A 21,859-nucleotide genomic window follows, 5' to 3' on the forward strand; every position below is an offset into this window, starting at 1 on the left:
TGTCACCCCCCTGTTTCAGCTCCAGGTGCACAGGGGAGCTGTCAAGGAAGGATCCTGGGGTACCCAGTGACAAACTGCTGCTCGACCACCCTGTTGCTGCTGCTTTTTCCCATCACTGCCCTCTGGCCATCAGCTCCAATCTCCAGCAGACGGACTGGGGGATTTTTCAGCTTTCTTGGAGAATGTGAAACCTTTGTCCCTGTGGTAGCCAGTGGATGAACCTGAAGCACCAGTGAAGTACTTTCTTTAGGGCTTAAGTGGGATTTAAGTGGTGAGGGCTCCAGCCCTCTTCACGGATGGGTAACTCCAAGCACTGGGAAAAGGCAAGATCTGACTTAACTAGCAGAGTTTCTCCGAGCCCTCAGGATCACATTTTGCATTTCCTTACCCACAAGTATTTTCTCCCCACCCACCTTTTAAGTGAAAACCACTCAGGGGCTCATGTCATTGGTGACTGTGAGGCTTGGGGCTGCAAGGACTGTCCCACACCTCACTTCACATCTGCACCCCAAGTCCAGAGGAAGGTGAGGTACACACTAGCAAAAGATTCATTCTGTTGAATGCCAAGAAGCAGAAAGCAAGCAAGGCACTAAGTCACCCTAGGACAGACCACCTCCCAGGTTCTGAGTCCTGCCACCCCTGACCCACCAGCCTGGGGACATTTGCCTCAGAGCAGCTCTGCCAGCTCCACGGCATCTGCTGCATTTGGCCCAAACTTTGCCAGCATGGGAAAAGGATGCACAGCAGACACAGGCAACGGATTTTCCAGGGTGAGAGCTTGCTCCTAGTCTGGTTTTTCAGAAGCAGACTGCAAGCATGTGAATCAGAGGTATTTGTCAAGTCGGTTCCTGCAGTGGAAGTGATCAAATAATTGTTCATACACTCGTCTGGCCCAATGGCTTATGCTCACAGAGCAGAAACTTGCTGTCAAGCTGCAGGACTGTGCTTCCCCCGTGATGCTGTGCTTGTATTGTAAGAGGAAGACACTGAGGCCGCAGGTGCCTTTCCAAGGCAGAGCTGTGTCACGGTCCAGGCACACTGCCAGCCAGTCACTGGGCTGGATTCCTGCCTCCCTTTCTCTCGTAGAGTCTCGGGAGGGTTGTACTTGACAACGGGGTTTTCCCTTTTCTGCTTGCCCAACAGGGTACTTCCAGCATCTTCTCCACTCCTTCTCCTCTCCTTCCCCCTCCCACCAGTTTGCAGTTCCGACAGCCCATCTTTGGGTTCTCCCCACCTCCCCATGCTCAAGCAGGCATCTGGAACACCACTGCTGCTCTGAGCGAGGATGGAGGGCACACATTCCTATGGGAAACTCAGGCTCTCCCAGCAGCAGCCTCTTCCAGCCCCTAAAGTGACAGTGACCTGAACATTTCTATTCAGACCAACTATTTTTTCAGGCATTTGTAACCTCCTCTAATGTATTTTTCTTTGTCCTTTGGGGTTGAAATTATTATGGCTTTGTGCAAAAACCAACTCTGAAGTGCTTGGGGAGTGGAAACCTCCCATTATACTTTTGAAAAATAATATTAATCTTCCCTCTCCTTTTATAAAGAGCTCTCTCCCTGATGGCTCAGGACTGGAGGTAGGCATTTGATGTGGAAATAGCCCTTGCTGAAAGAGCCCTTTTGATGTTCATTTTTCACAGGGCCAACTCCAAACCAAACATGGGGAGCACAGGGTGCTGGCAGGGCTGGGCTCCAAAGGCTGCCCAGGAAGGACATGGAATAAACGGGAGGTGCTGCCAGACATTTATCCTGCCTGCCTTGTTTCTCTGAGCAATAGGCAGGTGTTTCCAGGCTTCCAAAAATAATAAAACCAGGGAGAATTCCATTCATTAAAACTGTCCTTGGCCTGATTCAGCTCCAGGACTTAGGGCAGGTGCCCAGTCTGCACTGAGCCAGAGTGATCCTTTGCCCAGGACAAGACTGGAGTGCCACAGGCCCAGACAGCATCCACAAGCAAGAGCATCCCCGTCCTTCCTGAAGGGACACAGGGGACAGGGAAGTGGATTCTTGCTTTGTGACTGAGCCACTGTCTTGGGGTGCCTCTGGTGGCAGGGAGCCTGGTCACACATTTGCTTCTTTCAGTCTGACATAGCTCCTAACTCCTTATTTAGTGGTTTTAGTATCCACCAACTTTGCCTCCTGTACTGCAGCAGCAAGTTTTTCTTCCCTTCCCCTGCCTCTCTTTCTCACACTGTCTTCACCCATTTAATTCCCCAAAGCACTTTTAAGAGGCCGTTCATCCAGGAGGTATTGCCCCAAACAGAGCTGTATTGTGTACGTTTCCCCAAAGCAAGATAAGAGCTTCCCAGTGGCGGGGCAATAAAGGTGCTAGCAGCTCTCACAGAGCCCCAGTGTTTGGGATGTGTCAACCCACCGGCTGGGATTTGCATAGCTACAATATCCCTCTTCATTTTCTGGCAGGTTCTTGGCCTGGAAACCAGTTGTATTAAACCTTAGACCAGTGTATTGGCCCGGCAATCAGCACTGCACAATTTACTCGTCTCTCCCCTTTTTCTTTTTGGAGACAATACACATTGTATGCTTTGTCAGCAGAAGGCAGGGCGAGAGCTCACCCTTTGGGGCATCCCATTCCTGAGAGCTGCAGGCACCCAGTGCTCCAGCAGCTGACAGCTGTGTCTGCGCTCCACAAAGAGCTCGTGTCCAGTGCATGGCCATGGCACCAGGAGACAAAAGATTTTCCACTGTGTTCTCTACCAACCCATGTGTTGTGAGAGAGACTCTGCTGCATTTTACCCGAAAGCTTTGTCCTCATTAAAATCTGAAGATGTTGCAAGTTTTATCTGATCCTTGAGGAACAGATGAACTGCCGGACATCTGGAAATCCTGGACGCAAGCACAGCTCAGCCCGAAGGCACATGCTTAGCAAGACCAGTGCTCCCAGGACGCAGGGGACCAGCCACACACGTGCTGTGCAGTCCCTCCGTGCACGGGCTGTAAAGCTGATGCTTTCCAAATGCTCTGGATTTGTTGCATGTTTCGAGGACATCTGTGTAGCACAGGCACTGGTGGGCTCAGTATTCCAGCAAACAGCCATAAGATTTACCTGGTGTGCTGGGAAACTGAACTTCATGCTGCAGTGGCTCTTCTGCCAACTTGTGCCTAACTCCAGCTGTGCCACTGTAACCAGGACTTAGTGAATCTGTGAAATTTTGGGGTTCAATGGATAAAGTCCATGGCACAAAGTAATGTGGTGGTTTGCAGCTATAAGGGATATATCCTGTATGTTTCTAGAGGATATCTAGGACTCCACAAGGAGTGGCATGGCAGCAGAGTGAGTTCTCAGTGTCCCAAAGTCCCACCTGTCCTCCATAGAAATAATATTCTCTTGGGAATCCAGCATTATTCAACCAAATTCCCGGTTTGAGTTCAGAAATCTTCAGCAGGGAAACAACCTTAATGAAAAAGACAGACAAGAAAAGGTCTTAAAGAAGCTGACCTGCAAGTTGCCTTTGCTCAAACCCTCCCTGCCCATTTCCTTGGCTGGACAAGGAAGGCATCATGTTCATGTGCTGGATTTTAAACAATCACCCTACACCATGCCGTTTGTTTTATTTCCTTGCTTAGCGCTCAGAGGCTGTTCTTCTTTTGCTTATTTACTGTAAAGCAGAGAAAGCCAGGGAAAATGATCTCCAAAGCAAACAGAGCCATGTTTCCATTTGGGAAAACTTAGAGGGAAAGCGCGTGTAGCTAAGCAACAATGCATGATGGTAAATGGGTCATTTTCCAAGGCATGAATTGCATGTGGATAACTGCAAGGAAAACAACCCCAGCCAACACATGGCCGACGTTTGAATTCTTGGCATAAGTGATTAATAAGAAATGAGAGGACTTTTCAATACCCCTGAGAGCTCCCGGGGTTGTTATGGGGGTTTTTCTCCTGCTTTCCATCTCCACCCAAAACCTGGGGTGGGATTCTCCGTTACTGGGGCTGGGCAGAGCCCCGAGTACGAATGTGTTGCAGCGAGGTTCCCTGGACACAAAGAGTGATGGGTCAGCTCCACCACGTCCCAGGGAAAGGGATGGGGCCAAGGGAGTTGCATGGCAGGACTGGGGACTCAACCAGGAGAAACTGCCTTCTGTTTTGGGCCAGAGGGAAGCCAGCATTCCCCCGTGCGTTAGCACCGAGGTTTGATCTCAGCCTCCTCCAGCAGTACCCAGGGGTGGCTTTGCTCACTCTTCCTCCTTGTGAAACCAGATAATCTCAGCTGTAAGGAAAGGGGGGATGGGAGCTTTCTAACCCTGGGGTAACACATTCTGCATATATAAGGGTATGAGTACTAGGATAACACTAGCTACGGGATGGTAAAATCATCCAGGAAGCCAGGAATGGGAAAATTTGCTGGAAGATAAATAGGTGAGATCACTTTGGGTTGGGGGCATAATGTCCACATCATGTAGCTGCTGCATTATGGTGGGCTGTGCCTGTCTCAGCTGTGGGTGAAGGGTTAGGGGACCCTTCAGCTTCGCGTCGTAGTGTAGGAAAACTACTGAGTTGGGTTTTTTTCAGAATAATAACAAATCTACAGAGTTTGAGCTTTGCATTTGCAGAAGTGACCACTCCTCTGGGCTTTTCCAGAATTCCTCCTACTGGGAATGGTGCCACCTTCAAACCCATGCTGGCAATCCAGCCTGAAGGTCACCAAGTGGGATGGCAGCAGAGCAGGGATGAGACCTCACTTTTCCTAGAGGTGGCATTGATTTCCTCTTCCTGCCACTTGCATCACTGGCTGGGATCAAAACATACACTGCCATTTTTACTAAAAAGAAAGAGTTAATGCAGGAAAGTATTGGGATTATTTCTTCCCTCCATGAATAAAGTTCTACAGTTCCTCTTAAAATCAGACCTGAGGAATTTACAGAGTGGTTATTGTACATTCCTTGGGAAAAGAAAAAAATCTAAGCAAGTAGTTCCAGTGCATTAAAGCAATGAATAGAGGAAGTGAAAAATATTTTAAATTCCTCTACAGTGTTACATTTAAAAAGTGTTCTGGTTTAGGACATTAGAATTGGGGAGATGGCTTTTTTCTCTCTCTCTTTTTTCCCCTTCTAATTTCTCTGAACTTGTTACAAGTTTCCTTCCATTTTGCTCACCATTTCCAAGCAACTAAATAGAGAGAGGCCTGGAACGATGACAGAGATGCAAAGTGCACAAAGGGACCAGAGTGTGGTCCGATAATTCTGTAATTGGAGCTGCTCGAGGCAAAATTTTTTTCAAGCCAGTGTAAATGGGGATCGCTGAAACCCTTAACAATCGGTCTGTCAGGCTGCTTCTTTAATGGATTGCTCTGTTTAACTCTCTCTGTTTGTCACTGGCAAGATGACAAGAGAAATTAGTGTACTGGAAAATATAAGGTAACTGGCAGTTCCCCAGCCCAGCTCCACAGCCCCGCAGACCCCGGGGTGCCGCAGCGCCAGAGCCTGGCTCACCGGCTGCTCTCCTGCCTCTGTGGAGGAGGAGGAGGAGGGGAGCTTGCAACTTCCTACCCTTCCTAGAGATAGGAAGACCTGCAAAAATACCCTGTGGCTCTGGGGCCGACCTAGTGAAGAGCGTGTGGGGAGAAGGGGGAGGGTTGGGGGGTCCCTGGAGCCCCGCGCAGCTGGCAGCAGGCCAGGATTGGGGTGGGGGAGAGCGCCTAAGTGTCCTCCCAAGCTGCAAACCTGTAATCAGCAGCAAACTGGCTTTGTTGTCTGCTTTTACACCACAGATACTCTTTTTTTAAAGCACCGCGAGTTAATATCGGTTTTCTGGGAGCACTGGGTGAAGGGTGGGAGCAGTTACCGTCGGAGAAGGTGCTTCCAGTGCGTGCGTGAGTGTGCGTGAGCACATGCGAGTGTGTGCAAGGGTGCCCTGCTCTGGAGATGCTCGACACCTCCATTGTTCGCAGCCAGACCCTGAAACTTGGCAGCAGCGATGCCCCGAGGCTAGAGATGTACCTTTCACTTTTCCCATGAAATTCCATTCTGGTTTGGCTGAGTTATTTAAAAAAAAAAAAAAAAAAAAAAAAGTTTGAAAATCACCATTTCCCTTCTGCTGCCTGCATTCCTCAGGAAAACTTTGGCAGCCTGTCAAAACAATAACTGAACGTGAACTTTCTAAAGAGCTGGCCCGGTGCTGTCTGCCAAAGCAGCAATTCAGCACAGCTCAGCGCTGTGTGTCCTTTCCCTCACCCCCCACCCCCCGTGCCCACCCCCTTGCACGCCCAACTCTGGGCACCCTCTGGTGCAGATGTGTCCACCAGCGTGCAGGCCACTGTCCAGCTGCAAAAGCCACACACACCTCCTCTCCCCTCACAGGAGAGCAGCTTTTTGCTTCCATCCTGGACCGTTACTCCTGCAATTTTTTTGGGCAGAAGCCTTTGGAGCAGCGAGGAAAGGCCAGCCCAAACCTTGCTGAGGAATACCTTAGGTCCAGCTGCAACAACCTACGTTGTAGACATTTATTTAAAAAATCTTTTTCTTCATTCTTTTTTTAAATGTTATTTCCTAAGTTAAAAGAATGTTGTTTACAATACAAAGCCAACTGCTTTTAAGTTAGGAAATGCCTAATGTATGATTCCTTGCAAGCTCAGCTCTGTGTGCACGCACTGTGCTCCGACCTTTACCTACGTGAGCCCCTATCCCAAGCTCTATCTTTACCCTGTGGACAGGGGAGGGAAAAGGGCACAAGCAGCTCCCACCACTGTAAATAAGACACTTCCTAACACTGAAGTGTTTTGTTTGAATGTTTTTGCAGACCGCATATTATTCTTTAATACAGGTTTTTAATGCAATGTATAATTTTCTAACCAAAGCACCCGACTTCGGCGCACTTGCCAGAGTTCTTCCTCACCACAGAAATGTGGCCGCATCTGGGGTGGAGTGAGGCAACTGTTTTGCAGCCTATTAGGACATAAAATGACTATAAAGCAGAGAGGAGGAATCACAACCCTTATTAAAAAAACCCCATCACATTTCACATGAAGGTGCTGGAGGATGAGTGGAGGGAAACTGCTGCTACTTCATCCCTGCAGGGATTAATACTCTTAATCTGGTGGCAAGTGCTTTGTGGTCTCTGTGGTACTTTTGGGGCTCAGACTGTACAATTGATGGGGAAGATGGTGCTTGCACTGTCCCCATTCCACCAGCACCACTCAGGTTCAGGAAAGCAGGATGACCCTCTGACTTTCCCAACACCTCTGCTCCCACCAGCAAGGCCCAGGTTTAGCTCACAGCACCGAGCCACGCCAAGGCCCCAGTGGCAGTGTCTAAGCCAAAGCAGACCAACCCTCCTGCCTTTTCCTTCTCATCACCAGGAACTGAGAAACAGGCAGTAAGAATCCATTAACTAAACCAAACTGCTGCAACTGGTTGTTCCTTGCAAGGTGCAGCTGCCTCCATGGGAAGCTGGCCACCAGTCATGGCCCATCCTCCACAAACCCCAGTGTCTGTGCAGCACAAGGCCAAGAATTTCATGTAGTGTTTACTGACGGCCAGGGAGTTGTCCTTTCTGCTCTACCTTCTCCAGGCTCCCCTCCAGCAGGCCCTGAGCTTGTGCTAACAGTGCAGCTAATATGTGGATCTTGGGAGTGGCCAGGAGTCTCCAGCCTGCCCCAAAAATCTCTCATCGTTTTCGTGCGTTTGGCTGGCAGCACCGTGGATTCAGCCCCCTCCCTCCCTCCGTCCTCCACCCCTCCAACTATAAAAGCCTGTTGTGGCCTACATTCAGCTGTCGGATATCACATTATCATGGCTCTGCAAAGAGGAAACCAAGCAGTTTGGCACAAATGGCTTTTCTGTGTTCAGCCTGTTCCAGCGCGGGTCTGTTTGGCTCCTCCTGAAGCACATGGAAGCGCTCAAAACTTCAATATTTAATCTTGCCTTGAAATGCAAATTGTCAGATCCTCGGGAAGGAAAGTGAGTGAGTGCATGGCCGCCGATGATGCAGGATGATGGGAAGGCAGCAGGCACCGGGCTCACTTCTTGCCTTTCAGCCTTAGTGTGGGGCACCAGGTCCCCTCCTCCAGCATTTCCATAATCACCATTATTTTATTTCAGTGTTTGAATGTAGGTCTTCCTGACCTGGGGGGACCCAGTGCTCAACCAGACCCTGAGCATCCCTGAGCGCTCGGCGTGCTCCGGGTTTTGTGTCTGTTCCCTGTGGGCACTGCCGTGATGCTCCGTGGTCAGACCCTGTGCCTGTGGAGGAGAGGCACAGACAGAGGGGGTTTAGCAGTGTGTGAGGCAGCACATGTGCCTCCCTCTCCCCCCTCAGCACACACATGCACACCACGCTTACCCCTTGTGCAAGGCAGGTGTTGTGGTAGGAAAGGGAGCACCTCATACGTGCGTCTTGGGAGCCAAGCAATCCTAGATACATTATAAGTACAGTTTTGAGAAATAAAAACACATTAATATTCTGTTCTCTCAAGGCATTATCCTACTGTTTACCATTACACACAATCCTTTGCCTTAAATTGCATCTTTGATTAAAGCAGCAATGAGAGAAACCAGTGCTAATAACAAAATGTATTCCGCTTTAAATCACTAAAGTGAAAACATCAATAAGCTGTAACCATCAGTGCCGCCATGAAAATGAAGGGAACCACCATGGGAAACAGCAAGGATGAAATCCACTTTGCCAGCATAAAAGCCAAGTAATTAGGTCTTATGTGGGTGGAACTTATAATGAGGTGCAGGAAGGGGGAAAATGAATTTCAACCCGAGTCTGCCTCCTCCCCCACCTCTGCCAGAGCTGCTAATCTAAGTTTGGGGGCTGCCATAGGGACTGCAGCCCCATTTTTTAGTTCTGCAGGGTCTGCAAAGCAGCATCCACCTCTCCAGCTGCACCCACGCCCAACCCTTGTGCGGTGCCCCTCACCCTGTCACTGGGCAGCCAATGGCTTGTACCCACAGCACCAGCTTAAATTTTCTCTGGGGGAGTGGGCTGTCCTTCTATTTCCCTTTGAACACGCTGGAGCCAATATATTGTATCAGCCCAAGGAATTTAATTTAAAAATTAGAAAAAGGAATCGTATCTGGCTATCACGGATTAATCAGAATTTGCGGATGGGGTTATAAAATTAATTTATATACAGTGAGTGATTTGAATCAAAGCCCTGTGCTCCTCTGCAGCTGTCCGTCCCTCAAGGAGCTCTGTTACTGGAGCAGCCTGCTCTCAGTTGCTGGCTGTGGAAGTTGTGATACATCAGCAAACTTCAGATCTTCCCTCACACTCTTACATCGGGTACAGCCTCTCAGTTACTCAGTGTTGCAGTCACCCTCGGGTTCGCCCAAGTCAGGAGATGTTCTCAGGAGCTGCTGCCTATTGATAGAGCAGGAGAAATTATTCGTCACTTGCTCTTCCACACTTTGAAGCGCAAATAAAGCAGACAGCTTCAGCGCTGGGTTTTCCAGCATTCCCTGACATCTCCGCAGACTGACGTGCTGTCCCTCCTTGTGCCCGCGACACTGGCTGGAGGTCTCAGGAAAGGACTTTTCCTGAATTTCTCAACTTCGCTTAGCCTTTCTTTGAGTGTGCTTTGCCGCGCTAAAGCCGAGGCTGAGCGCCGAGCTTGGCAGCACTTCTGCCTCCCGCCGGTGCCTGTGGGCTGCGGGCTGTGGCTGCCCATCGGGATGTGGCTGCCAGGCAGGCTGAGGTTCCGCTTCGGGTGTGTTCGCAGCTCAGACTTATCCCAAAGCTTATGAGAGACAGACATCCAGTTTGGTGCCTTTTCCTGTGGGTTGGTGGGTATTTTTTGTTGGGGTTTTTTTTGGTGGTTTTTTTTTTTTGGTTGGTTGGTGTCTTTTTTTTTTTTTTCTCCCCCGCTGGTTATGTCACTAGAAAGCGCGCTGGGTTTTTCCCGGGGGTCACACCCGCGTCAGTTGCGGTGTCCTCGGAAATGATCGGGTTATTACGTGGATCGCAGAGCAGGCAGCTGACAGGGCCCAGCACAGGCAGGGCAGGGAGGAGAGCCCTGTTTGTGACAGCAAAGCAGCGGCAGAGCGGACACAGCCGGGCATGGGGACAGCGGCTCCCCCCGCACAGGGCGCCCTGTGCCCGCACACCCCGTCCCCACAGGGGGGGTGGCAGGCAGGCCCGGCGCTGCGGCACACCGGTAGGGGGGAGGAGGGGGCAGCACCCCCAGCGGTGCGGGCAGCAGGCGCTCCCCCACGGGTCGCGCTGCGGCTGCCGGTGTCGGGCCCAGGCCGGGCACTCCCGGGGTGCGGGTCCCCCCGCGCCCCGTCCCCGCTCTCGCCCCAGCGCTCGCCTTCCTTTGTCCCGCTTGGTAACCGGCGCCCCCGGCCAATCGCCGTCGAGCCGGCCGGCCCCGCCGCCCGCCGATTGGCCGGGCCGCCCGCAGCCCTCCGCCAATCGCGGCGCTCGCTGCTCCCTCAGACAAAGGCAGCGGCTCTGGCAACTGCGCCGCGCTCCCCCCGCCCCCCGCGCGTGCTCCGCGGCACCGGCCCCCTGGCGCCCGGCCAGCCGCGGCACCTACCACCGCCGGCGCGGGCCTCAGAACGGAGGGGGGGGATGGCTAGGAAAAGGCGTCGAGAAAAGTGGCGGGAGGGAGACGGGTAACAGTTAGGAAAGGGGGAAAATAGATGTTTGTCCTGTGTCAGGCTTTCTGTCCGGGCGTGCCCCGCCAGCATGAAGAGCGATGTCACCCCTTTACGTCTCTTTTCGCCCACCCCCCTCCTCCGCCTCGTGGACGCGCCCGCTCGCACACACCCCCGTTCGCCTCCAAGGGGTTAAAAAGCCGGTGCGAAGCCCCGCCCCGCTGGCGCCGGGGGGGCGTGGCCTCGTCCCCGGCAAGAGGCGGGCGGCGGCGGCCGGGCCCCTCAGAGCCGCTTAAAATGTCACCGAGCGCGGCCGCCCCGAGCCCGGCACCGCCGCCCGCCGCCAGCGCCGCCCGCCGCCCCGCGCCGCCAGCACGGCACGGCGGGCCCCGCCGCGGGCCGCCCGCCCGCCGCTGAGCCCCACACGCCCAGCCCAGCCCGGCCGGCGGGCACAGCGCCGCTCGGGCTCCGCGCCCGCCCGTATTGTTGCCCGCCGCCGCCTCCTTTCTCGTCCTCCGCCGGCGGAGAGGATTCATCCAGAGACTGAAATCGCCCCCTTTTTATCCGCTGCTTCCCACCATCGCCACCCCCCGCGCTTTTCTGTGGGGCGGCTTGTTTTGCCCCGTGTTTTAAAAAATTACCCCGAAAACGGCGATTTTTTAATTTTATTTTATTTTTTTAGAGAGAATTCAGGAAAGTGGCTTTTCTGTGGAAAGGTGTCTCTTTAAACAAAAAGAAGCACTCTCTCTCTATATATATTATATATATAACTACCTATCTTAGTTCCTGCAGGGCAGCTGCTGAGGTGACTTGCGTGGAGGCTTTTTTTTTATTAAGTTTAATTTTGCGATTTTCAATTTTTTTTTTTTTTTTTTAATTTTCTCTTTGCTAAAAGTGTTATTTTAGAGAGAGGTGGATCCTTCTCGGCGCTTTTTTTTTTTTTTTCCTATATTTTTTTTTTTCCTCTTCCCCCCCCCCACTCCGTTAAAAGCCGAGCTAACCAACCTCTCATTCCCAACCCTGCCGGGACTTGGCTGTCGCGATGTACAACACGGTGTGGGATATGGACCGCGATGACACGGACTGGAGGGAAGTGATGATGCCCTATTCCACTGAGCTGATATTTTACATTGAGATGGACCCTCCAGGTAGGGAGCCGAAGCCTGGGTGCTGCCGTCCATCCCCGCCCTCCCTCCTCCTGCACACTTTTCCCTTTTGAGATAAAAGGAGAGGGGGAGGGGGGGGGAATTAATATCTGTAGTTTAACTTTGTGTAAACTTTCCAGGGACTTGAGCTCGCTGTCTCCTGGGCTAAAGTATTTTGATACTGGGGGGCTTTTTTTGGGGGGGGGAGGTGGGAGGGTAACAGCGATTTATGATGCCTTTGGGGAGATGGAAGGAGGCAGGAGGAGGAGAGCTGCTCGCAGCCCCTCTCCCGAGTCTCCTTTTTTTAAAGCCTTTATTGAAAAGCGTATATTTCGGATGTATTCGCTCCTAGAGGAGCGCTTTTATTATCCTCTTCACCTGTGTGCCTTTATGTGCCTGTAACACTTTGATGGTGGTGATTTACCCACCTCCATTCAGTTCCAGTTTAATCGCTTTTACAGTCTCCGAGACCCTTTTCTCCCCAGCTCTCTTCCAGCACTGACAGATGAGGTGTGTGCTGTCGCTGGGTTTTGGTGCTGGGGGGATAATACTTGGGAACAGACTGCAATCCATCCCTGGAGGCACTGTTACTTTGATAACACTTAATAACCTTGTTCAAAAGGGTTTGATGCAACTTTTCCCCACACACACTCCCCCACCCCCGTGGACTGCCAGTGCTGACAATGGGGGAATGCATTGTCCCTCGTTTGCCTGAAGTTTGTAGATGGGACAGAAAGTTTCTTTTGTGTCTAAAGAGTGAGGGAAGGCTTAGGAGGAGGAGGAGGTGGAGGAGGAGAGGGCGAGTCTTTCTTTGGTAAGGAATTAAAGTAAGGCTAAATGGGTACTGGTGAAACTGTATCTGTACCTGTAAGAGTCAAACAGGCTGAAAGCAGTAAGGTAATTGGAGGGCCTTTATCTTCTCAGGACTCTGATCTGTACAGCCAGAAGGTACAGTAAAATATGCACCAAAAATCTTAGCCTGCAGAGGAATTGATAGCAAATAAGTACTTCTAAGTGGTGTCTTCTGTGGGGTATGTACTTTCAAAATATTCTTTTCAACCTGTGCCTCAATCGTGACATGTATCTGCAAGTGTGGTTTAGTCTCTTTGTTTCAGCACAGTGAGCTGTATTTTGCTCTCTGGAGGTATGTGGTACTTTAATTAAAAAGAGGAGGAGGTGATCATCCTGAGATTTTTTGGATCTCAAGGACTTGCTTCCTCTGGTAACTCTGACGCTTTGAAAACTGGGCAGATCTCTCAGAAACACAATACTGGCCACTAGTCATTAAATTCTTACATAGCTGACACTACCTATTTTTAGATGTTGCTCCTGAAAGCCTAAAGTTCAGTCAAATCTGTTTTCTTTTGTGAATTTCAAAGGATATCTTTCCTGCAAATGCTTTTGATTCTGAGGTTAGTATTTGTATGTGCTTGTATCAAGTGAACAAATACCTAAGTCCCATTGTAGGTGGCTTAAAGCAATTGGTGTGGGGTTTTTATTAAAAAAGCATAAAGCCCCTTGAATGGTTTAGTGCAAAGAGGCTGCTGAAAAGGGCTGGCCTAACTGAACTGGTCAGAAAACAACTTTCCAGTGTTTCTGCAGGAATTTGGCCATGCAAAATTCTTAGGAAGCCTTACAAAGTTTACATTAAGAAGCAGCTCTCCTATCATTAATAATGTCAGTATGTCCATCATTGAAGCCCTCTTGTCAGGGATCAAGGCTCTGCACAGTCCAAACACCAGTTAGCAAAAGGACTTAATGTTACAGGCTGATCCCTGGAGTGCTCAGTAACTTTATCTTTCATATTTTCAAACTGGAAGAGCCAGAGCTGGAAATGATGCAGGGGATAATCCCCATGTGTATGTCCTGATTTCGTAGAACTACAACTTTTAAATTGCAGGGGGAGGGAGGGAGGGAGAGTGTGGCAGAGGGGCTCTGCTTTTTCCCCATCCAGAGGTGGGGTGGGAAGGCGTTTTCCGCTCTGGGATGATAGGTCATCCCTAAGGGGAGCGTGGAGGAATTTATTTGGAAGGCTTAAACATTCGGCATGCCTTGGGATAAAGTCGCTGCGCTTGCACCCGGTAACAACCACAGCTCCATTTGGCCCACTTCCAACAAAAATTTTGTGGAGGTTTTTCGGTGCAGCGTTCCCCGGAGCTCCGGAGCAGCTGAGCGGCGGCGAGATGTTCCCTCAGCAGCGCACGAACCGGCGATGTGCAGCACAGCTCTTTTGTTCCCAGAACTTGCCTTTGGAGAGAGATCCCTTTTCGGTTGGGCTTTATGCCGCAGCACCGGGCACTGGCGGATTCCGGGAGCCAAGTGTCTGGGATCACGCATGACTGCCCGTGATTACATTTTACTGCGTCTAAACTTCAGGCAGAAGACAAAAGCAAGGTGAACATAATGCGCGGTGTCACCCGTAACCTCCGAGGCAAGGGTGGGGATACTGTTTCTTGTTAAGGGCCAGTAGACCTTTAATTTATCTTGGCAGGCTCTCTTAATACCCACCTTAGCGCTGCCCAATAATAATGCAGAAATAAAATCTGGTGATGGCAGGCAGCCTGCAGCGCAGCCGGAGCTTCTGTCAGGCCTCAGTGCACCTGCACCAGCTTATCAGTGTGCTCGTGTTTGCTGTTCAGGGCTGTAGGTGTAAATGGATGTTGGGAGCAGGTCCTGAAGCCTCTCTGCTGGAAGGGCTCGCTTGAAAGTTCAAAAATAACAATAATGCCTCTCACACACGAGTTTTCCCCGACTCTAGCAGAGGCAGGGCCAGGGCAACAAAGGATTGCAAGCTTTCTGATAGCCTTTAATCCATCCTAAATGCAGGAGTGGGACAGTTTTCCCAAATGGAGTGGTGGAACTAGGGATTCACCTCTGCCAGCTTCACAAAGCAAAATTTAAAGCAGTACAACTAACACTGGAGCCACAGTGATGAAAACCAGCAGGGTGACTCCTGTTACCTAATGGTTTTTCCTTCTGCTTACATTTCATTTTGCATTTATACATTTGTCACTGGCATAAGGTAGGACTTCTCTGTGGCAAATAATACTACATGCAACAAATAACGTTCATCATCTAAAGACACAGCTGGAACCATCAGTTGCATAGAGCTAACACAGCTCCTCAACTTTCCAGTGATGGATGAAGTTAGAGTATTATGGCCATAGCAGCATCATGTGCTGGGTTCTGGCATTAGGAAACTGTCTGTTGGGGGTTCATTCACGTGTTTGTCCTTCCCGTGGGTCTTGCTGTCTGAAAAGACAAGAAAATAGGTTGTTGGATTTAATTTAGTTTTTATTTCAGGTCTGCAAAAGTTCGTTACTGCCGGAAGTTGAGTTTTTGAACAGAGGATGTCAAATTGACTGCAAAAGTTACTGGAGGACCTCAAGCACCACTACCTATGTGTTGTCTAACTTCTAATCAGTAGGACTAAGTAATGTCTTTCTCTCTGTAGATCTGGGATGTATTATCAGTTGCGTTGATGATAAAATGTGTAATCACTGAATACATTTTGTCACAGTTGGATGAAAATCAGTAAGAGTGCTCCACTGGGATTTCTGATACAGATGTCAGTAAAGATATTTGGCTCAACTACAAATTAGAGGTTAGTTTCATTTGTGTGGATTATGAAGAAAACCACAAGTTTAAAGTAGGCTTCCTAATGCAGAATGGGCTCTGTCTGTCTATGACTAAATACTACAATAACTGTTTGACCTAAAGCTATAGGAAAGTTGCCTTTTTGGAGCCCATTAGACCCAAATATGACCAACTATGTTTATAACTTGATCCAGCTGTCTTTTTCAAGAATATTACTTTTCCATGCCTGATGTGCTGAGACTGGCTGTAACAATGCTGTTGCTACAAAATCTTTTGATAATTAAGGGGGGGGGGGCAACAATAGTCTATAGGCTGCTTGATTTAGTCTACTTTGTAAAAGCAGCACTGCCAGTGTATGAGTGAGATGAGTATTCAGGAGAAAAACTGTATTTATTCATTATAGTTTCTATTTTCTTCTCATATATAATTTGACAACCCTTATTTTAGGGGAGCGATACTATAATTGTAATTTGGAAAACACAGGGTTCCGAGCTCCAGGGCAGTGTTTACTGGGATACCAGGCGTGCTGTATCATTATCAATGTTGCAGTGGAAACTGAGTGTGGCTTCTCAATTAGGGTGTGTGGTACACAGTAGCCAGATGTAGGTGAACACTGCGTGTCTATGCCTGACTAGTTTTCCAGTGGGAGAACAGATGCAAATTTTAATAGCACTGTCAGTATTGTCCTTCAGCTTATCTGAGCTGACTCCAGAAGCTTATCAAAGAAAAGTTCTGCTCTTGCACATCTTAAAGAGAAAAAAAAAAAAAGCTAGTTCTACTAGTGCATGTAATCAAGACAGCAGCACTGTAGCTGCAACTGTCTTTTTTTGCTAATTTAGGTCTTGCTGAAAATCCCATTTCAAAGAAAGTAGATGTTTAGGGTTGAGAGATGCCTTATTACAGACAGGAAGTTTGTGCAGGCTGGTTTGGGGTAGAGGAGGGAGTAAATTAGGCTCAGTCACTTGTGTTCTGCACATCCTAGAAAATCCTAGTTTGATTGGAGTCTCAGCTGCTATGAGGACAGTGATGTGAAATGCTTATATTCTCTTCTTTTTATACCTAGTTTTCTCTACTGGCCTTTTCACTTAATGACTGCTGTAACCATTTTTTATTTCTGATTGCATTTCAGGCTTGCTTTTGCATTCCTTGCATTTCGTTTTCGTTTTGATGGCTCTAACTGTTAAAGAATATCACTCATCAGGTTTCAATTAAATACATGAACACAAAAAATAGCATCATTAATATAAAGTGAAATGGTGTTTTGCTTGAGATGAGAGAGCCTGCTTTAAAAGGCCAACTTTTGTGTTTATCAGTAGGCTTTCACATGATGTAGAAATAGTTGGGGAGGGAAAGCTTGCTGAAGGGAGTTGTTCAGTTCTGTGTTCTGTAAAGCTGTAGGCTTATGCAAACTGAAACATGAGGGAACATTCTGAGAAGAAACCAAACTCTTCAACACATGTTTGAAGGCAAAACTTGCAGCAAATGGTATTTCTGCAGTTTTTGTTCCCAACACTTGTGTGTCTTGCACGATGCCTGTACCTGACAGGAGCTAATCGTGGTGTTCCTTCTATCTCACCCCTTTAAAGGGAGAAAACTGTTCCTGGAGTTTCCTCTGGAGACTATTGCTTTCCCAAGCAGCAGAGTTGACTTCTGTCTTTGCCACTGCCTGCATGGTATCTTATTCCAGACTGAAGCTATTGGGGCTTATCTTTGCTCTACAGCTTGGGAAAACAGAGGCATAGCTGGTCATACACATCTGCGCCCAGGACTGAAAGCAGTTGGGTGCCTTACATCACCTCATTTAGTTGTTTAGTGAGTCACCTTTTGGGCAGAGAAAGAGAGAAGCATAAAGAATACTTTTATCAGCATGCTCTGTGTGTTTTAAAGCTTAGGCTTTATTATTGTCAAAAAGACTGTTAACTGTGTTGAAACAGGTTGCTGTAAAACTTTGGCCCCATTAAAGCAATAGGTGTGTTCTAGCTGGATTTTTTGGAAACTCATTTTTGTAAAGTAGGTTGCTGAGTAATGCTTAAAGAACAGTCTCTGCTCATGCACTAAGTACCCCTATGGAAATGAGTCAGATTGTCTTTTTTTTCTTCTGCTTTTTTATCTCATTTCTTCTGACAGGTTAAAGTCTGCACAATAGCTAAGTAAGCAAGAATTCACTTCTCCACATAATCTGAACTACAGCATATGAGCTGGTGCCGGGTCCCCAGACAGTGTGAGTGGATGTAACTTCTTTAGAAGATATTTTCATTGTCCTCCACTCAATAGTCAAAGATTTTGCAATGTTTCAGTGAATATATTTCAGTACCTTAAGTTCTTCTAGTTCTGAAGAGAAGTGTCTGTATACAGGGAGTTTTATAGGGATTCATACAGTTCAAAAAAGGCAAAGTGCAACTGCTGCCTCTTGTAGCCCTTTCCAAAAAGGACTCCAGCTGCCCTGCTGGACACTGACCAGCTGCCTGGTGAATCCTGATGCAGAAGCACGATGCGCTCTGAAGCTTTCCTGTGGCTGAACAGGATCCAGGTTCTTCTCTGGCTTTGAGTCCAGCAGCACACTTAAGATGGATACCTTCCATCCGGAGCATTTTGAAAAAGGAGCTGAAATGCTTCAGCTGCTTCGGCCTGTGACTGCTTCCAGCATTCACCCAGACTCTACCAGTTTTTGTGAACTGGAAAAAATGTTATTTTAGTGATAGTCCATAGGAGTGTTACTTCTAAAATCAGATATCCCTGAAGCTGACACGTGGTTATCTAGAAAAGGCTTGAAACCCATCATGTTTCTTGGCGCAAAAATTTGAGGGTTTGGAAGAATTAAAAAAATACCAATCTGTTCCTTATCCCCTTAATATTGTTTGTTCTTTCACTACAGAATAACTTGACTTTTGGTTGTGTCACTTTGGGATTCTTGTACTTCAGGTCAGTTTTCTCTTTCCAAACATAAACCTCCTGTTTCTTTTTATTAGCTACTTCTTACTCGCTATTCCTTTCCTCCTCTAACCCTTGAAAGAAGAAAATCCACTGGAGCTATTTTTTTCATTTTTTTACCTTCTCTAGCCTTATCCTAATTTTCAATCTTTGTTGTCCCTCAAATCTGCTGCTGCACCCACTCATCTTTTCTTTTGGAGGAATTCTTGAATCCCTCCCCTCAAAAAAACCCAAACAAAACCCTTGAAACCAGAGCTGCTGTAATGGAGTTCTAGAAAAACTGCTGTAATGAGGGAACATGGCCCTCTGTTGGGGTGTGGGTTTTTTTGAATGCGGGCAGAAGGGCTTGCACTCCAACACTTGCCCCAGGGAAAGGTTTTAGAGGTGAGATGGATGAGGAGTTCATTGACAGTGTTGTGTATGTGAGTTCTGTTGTCTGTTACAACCTGAATTTGTACATTGCAGTGGAATTTCCGAGACTGTCAGTACTCACTGATAAGTCCTTGGACAGTGGAAGAAGTCAAGTTCCTGCTGTGAAATGGATTTCATTAAAATACTTTGAAGATCACCGTGTACTGAGTAAGGAGACTGAATCCTCTCGTGTTACACCTTGAGATGTGAGCATGAACAGCATGGCTTGACTACTCCATGTCTGCTCCAAATCTCCCCTTCTCCTGCAGGCACTGGAACACGTGGGTTGGGACTTCTGCCTCGGTGGAGCTTCCTTTGACATCTCTGTTCTTAAAGATGAGGCGTGACAAAATGTGCAACAGATTTCCTCTGAAAATACTTTTCCACCTTCACATTTCTTCTGGAGCGTTGATTTAAAAATGCACCTTTTGATCTTGATTTAGATGGCTTACTGTTAGTAATTTAGGTGGTGTTGAAATATTTGTACTTTGGCACCTAGAGAAGGGTTTCACATAGCACAAGGACAGGTACTGTGTGAGGAACAATTTTACATGCTGCTCTGAAAGATTGGAGCTAATGGTAAGCAGAAATAAAATGCTGCTTAGAGCAGCAAGAATCATATGTATTTGCAGCTGTATTATTATTATTTTTAAGTAGCCTCTTATGCAGCAAACTTCTCAGTAGCACCAATTATTTCTATGAATTGGTTCTCCTATGAGGTTTGTACCGACATCTGGATGAATGGTTAGTCTTTGAAATATCTGGGGGGAAAAAAACCCTGGGCTGTTTTTATTTAAATTATCTATTATTTAAAATTAGTTTTGATTTAAAATGGCTTTTTCTTTGGGCTTTGGTATGTCTCTTAGCCATAGTGTGTCACTGCTCAGTCCTGACTTCATTCTGTCTCTCTCACAGTGAAAAGCCAGTTCTTGCTCCTTGATCACAGTAATTCTCTGCTTATTCTGAATTTTTTGTTTTTTCCTTGCTCTTATCCAAAAATCTCTTCCCATGTATTGACGAAATAGCACATTTTAGTAAGAGTTTGAAGACTCTGCCTGTGGAGTGGTATAAAACATGCTGTGATATTTCTTCAGTGAAGGCAGATGAGGAGCTGCTTTAGTAAGCAAAAAAGAGAATCTACTGGCTCCTTGCACTTTATATTTACTTTTATTGTACACTCTTCTAGGCCTGACATTGGATACTGTAAGGTACAGTGTTCTTATAGAGTATGGCATTTGCATGGCAATAAAATCTCTGTCATGGACTTTCATCCAGAGCTGGTAAAAGCCTGGACCTACTGTCTACATGATAAAGCTGCTCTTTCCTGCAGGGAACTGGGCATGTGATGCTGGATAGTGACAACCTTTGAGTGATGAAACATGTCAAAAGTTCTAAAAGCTATCCAGTTTATTAACAGTGTGCTAATTATGCCTGGTAGGTAAAAGAGAGCTTATCCTTTTTATCCTCCTCGTGTTAATTTTGGGACAGTCACCTCAACCCTGTTCATCATGGAACCTCTGACACTGCTGTAGATTTGCAGCTGTTACACTGTGGTCTGGGTTGGAAGGAAAACCATTTTTCATTAGGCAGTGAAAATAATTGGGAAGCTGAGGTTTCTTGGCTTTGCGACTTCATGCAAAGGCTGGAATGAAGAGGAGGAGCTGTGTTATAGTACAGAAGTCAAAGATCCCTGTGTCATTTATCTGACAATGAGCATCTTCCATTTATTTCTTCCATCTCTGCCCATGAAGTAACAGGCCTTGCCAAGTAGTAAGGGATGCTTTTGAAATGCCCAAAAGAATGCTGAATTTGAACCATCCTCTTCACACACTGTTGTTGTCCACCGTTGTGCAGGTGTCCCATAGCAGATAATTTTTTAACCTGTGCAGTAGCTGTGGATGCTTGTGGAGAACAGAGTGCAGCAGAAGCCTGGCGGGCTTTAGGAGGTGAAACAGTGACTGGGAGGTGTGGGAGAGGGCTGGATAGCTGGGGAGTTTTCAAACAAAACAGATCTTTATCAAAAAAGCCAATTAATCAAAACTGAAATATTTCTTAAAGGTGTTGTTTTTTATGAAAGTTCACAGAAACACAAGCAAAGCTATAATGGGAGTGTTTTCATTGGAAGCCTGTCTGGCTTTCTGCCAACTTGTCTGCTGTTTTCTGTAATGAGATATTGAAAGACCTCGATTCTTTGAATATGTCTTACTCTTTGGCATGTCGCCTGTTTTGGGGGAAGAGAGCGAAAAATGCGAGCGCGCCGGGGGTTCTGTGGCCAGCAGTAATGCGATGGAGCAGCTTCCTCCTCCGTCCCCGGCGGAGCTCTCCGTGCACACGAGCTGCCCTTTGAGGAAGGGCAGCCTCGAAGGGCACCGGCGCTCGGTGCTCTGCGAGAGGGGTCTTGGCAAGAGAACTGAGGAGCCGAGATGTGGAGCTGCCAAGATAATTTACCTGCCGGCGGTGGGGAATGAGCTGCTGTCAGCAGGTGCGCACGACCCTCCTCGTTGTTAGCTGGAAAACCTCTCCAAGAGCACGGTGCTTCTCTGCTCTGGTGGGCACACGTGGAGCACTTTCATGGAAATGGCGTGCAAAAAGCACCTTTGTTCGGTACATGCTTTTATTCTCAACTGTCTTTGAGGGCTTCTCGTGCAGCAGGGACAAGTATAGGACTCCTGAGGAAGGGAAGGATTTTGAAGCTTTGCCTGAAAAGTGTTAGAGAAGTTGAGAAGAGTGTTTGAGAAATCGAGTAAGACTACAGAGAGCAATTAAAGATTGGAGAGATTTTTTTCTTTTCAAAAAAGCTATCTTACATTTTCATTCCAAGCCTTCATCTATATCTCCAAAGGGAGAACCCTTCTCTCCTCAAGGACTATGTCACTAAAATGTTAGCTGGCCTAACCACAGATAACTTGCATGTTTCCATAGTAATGACACTCTGTAGAGCTTTATATTACAGTTTGCAGGGTATCTACTGTACATCAACCTTTTTGAAGCTGAGTAAGTGTCTTGGAAATCCTCTGATCTGTTTTCTGCTTGTCACAATGTGGAGGGAGAGTAGATTGAGTGCATCAGAAAGAAGGCTAGTAAACAAGCTTGTGGAAGTGCTAAGGGACTTAAAATTGACTTTATCAGAGTACTTGGTAGTTGTGATTATTTTTAACAGTAAGGTAGAGTTAATGCTGCATTTAAACCTGCTATGCTTTTAAGTATCTGGCC

General features: G+C 47.7%; 1 protein-coding gene across 2 annotated transcripts in view; it reads left to right on the forward strand.

The window, feature by feature from the left end:
• The window catches only part of PIK3R3 (phosphoinositide-3-kinase regulatory subunit 3), a 78,916-nt gene that overhangs the window by 34,455 nt on the left and 22,602 nt on the right, over positions 1 to 21,859 (forward strand). The window contains exon 1 of one of the 2 annotated variants that reach the window (XM_064665339.1): positions 11,520 to 11,710. The exons of the other annotated variant lie outside the window; for it this stretch is intronic. Within the exon in view, the coding sequence (XP_064521409.1) occupies positions 11,605 to 11,710 (106 nt within the window). The 5' untranslated portion in view covers positions 11,520 to 11,604. Of the gene's footprint in view, positions 1 to 11,519; positions 11,711 to 21,859 lie in introns of those variants that run through there. 2 annotated transcript variants of the gene reach the window in all.

This window comes from Pseudopipra pipra, chromosome 9 (assembly GCF_036250125.1).
Source record: "Pseudopipra pipra isolate bDixPip1 chromosome 9, bDixPip1.hap1, whole genome shotgun sequence".
In the NCBI taxonomy this organism is placed as follows: domain Eukaryota; kingdom Metazoa; phylum Chordata; class Aves; order Passeriformes; family Pipridae; genus Pseudopipra; species Pseudopipra pipra.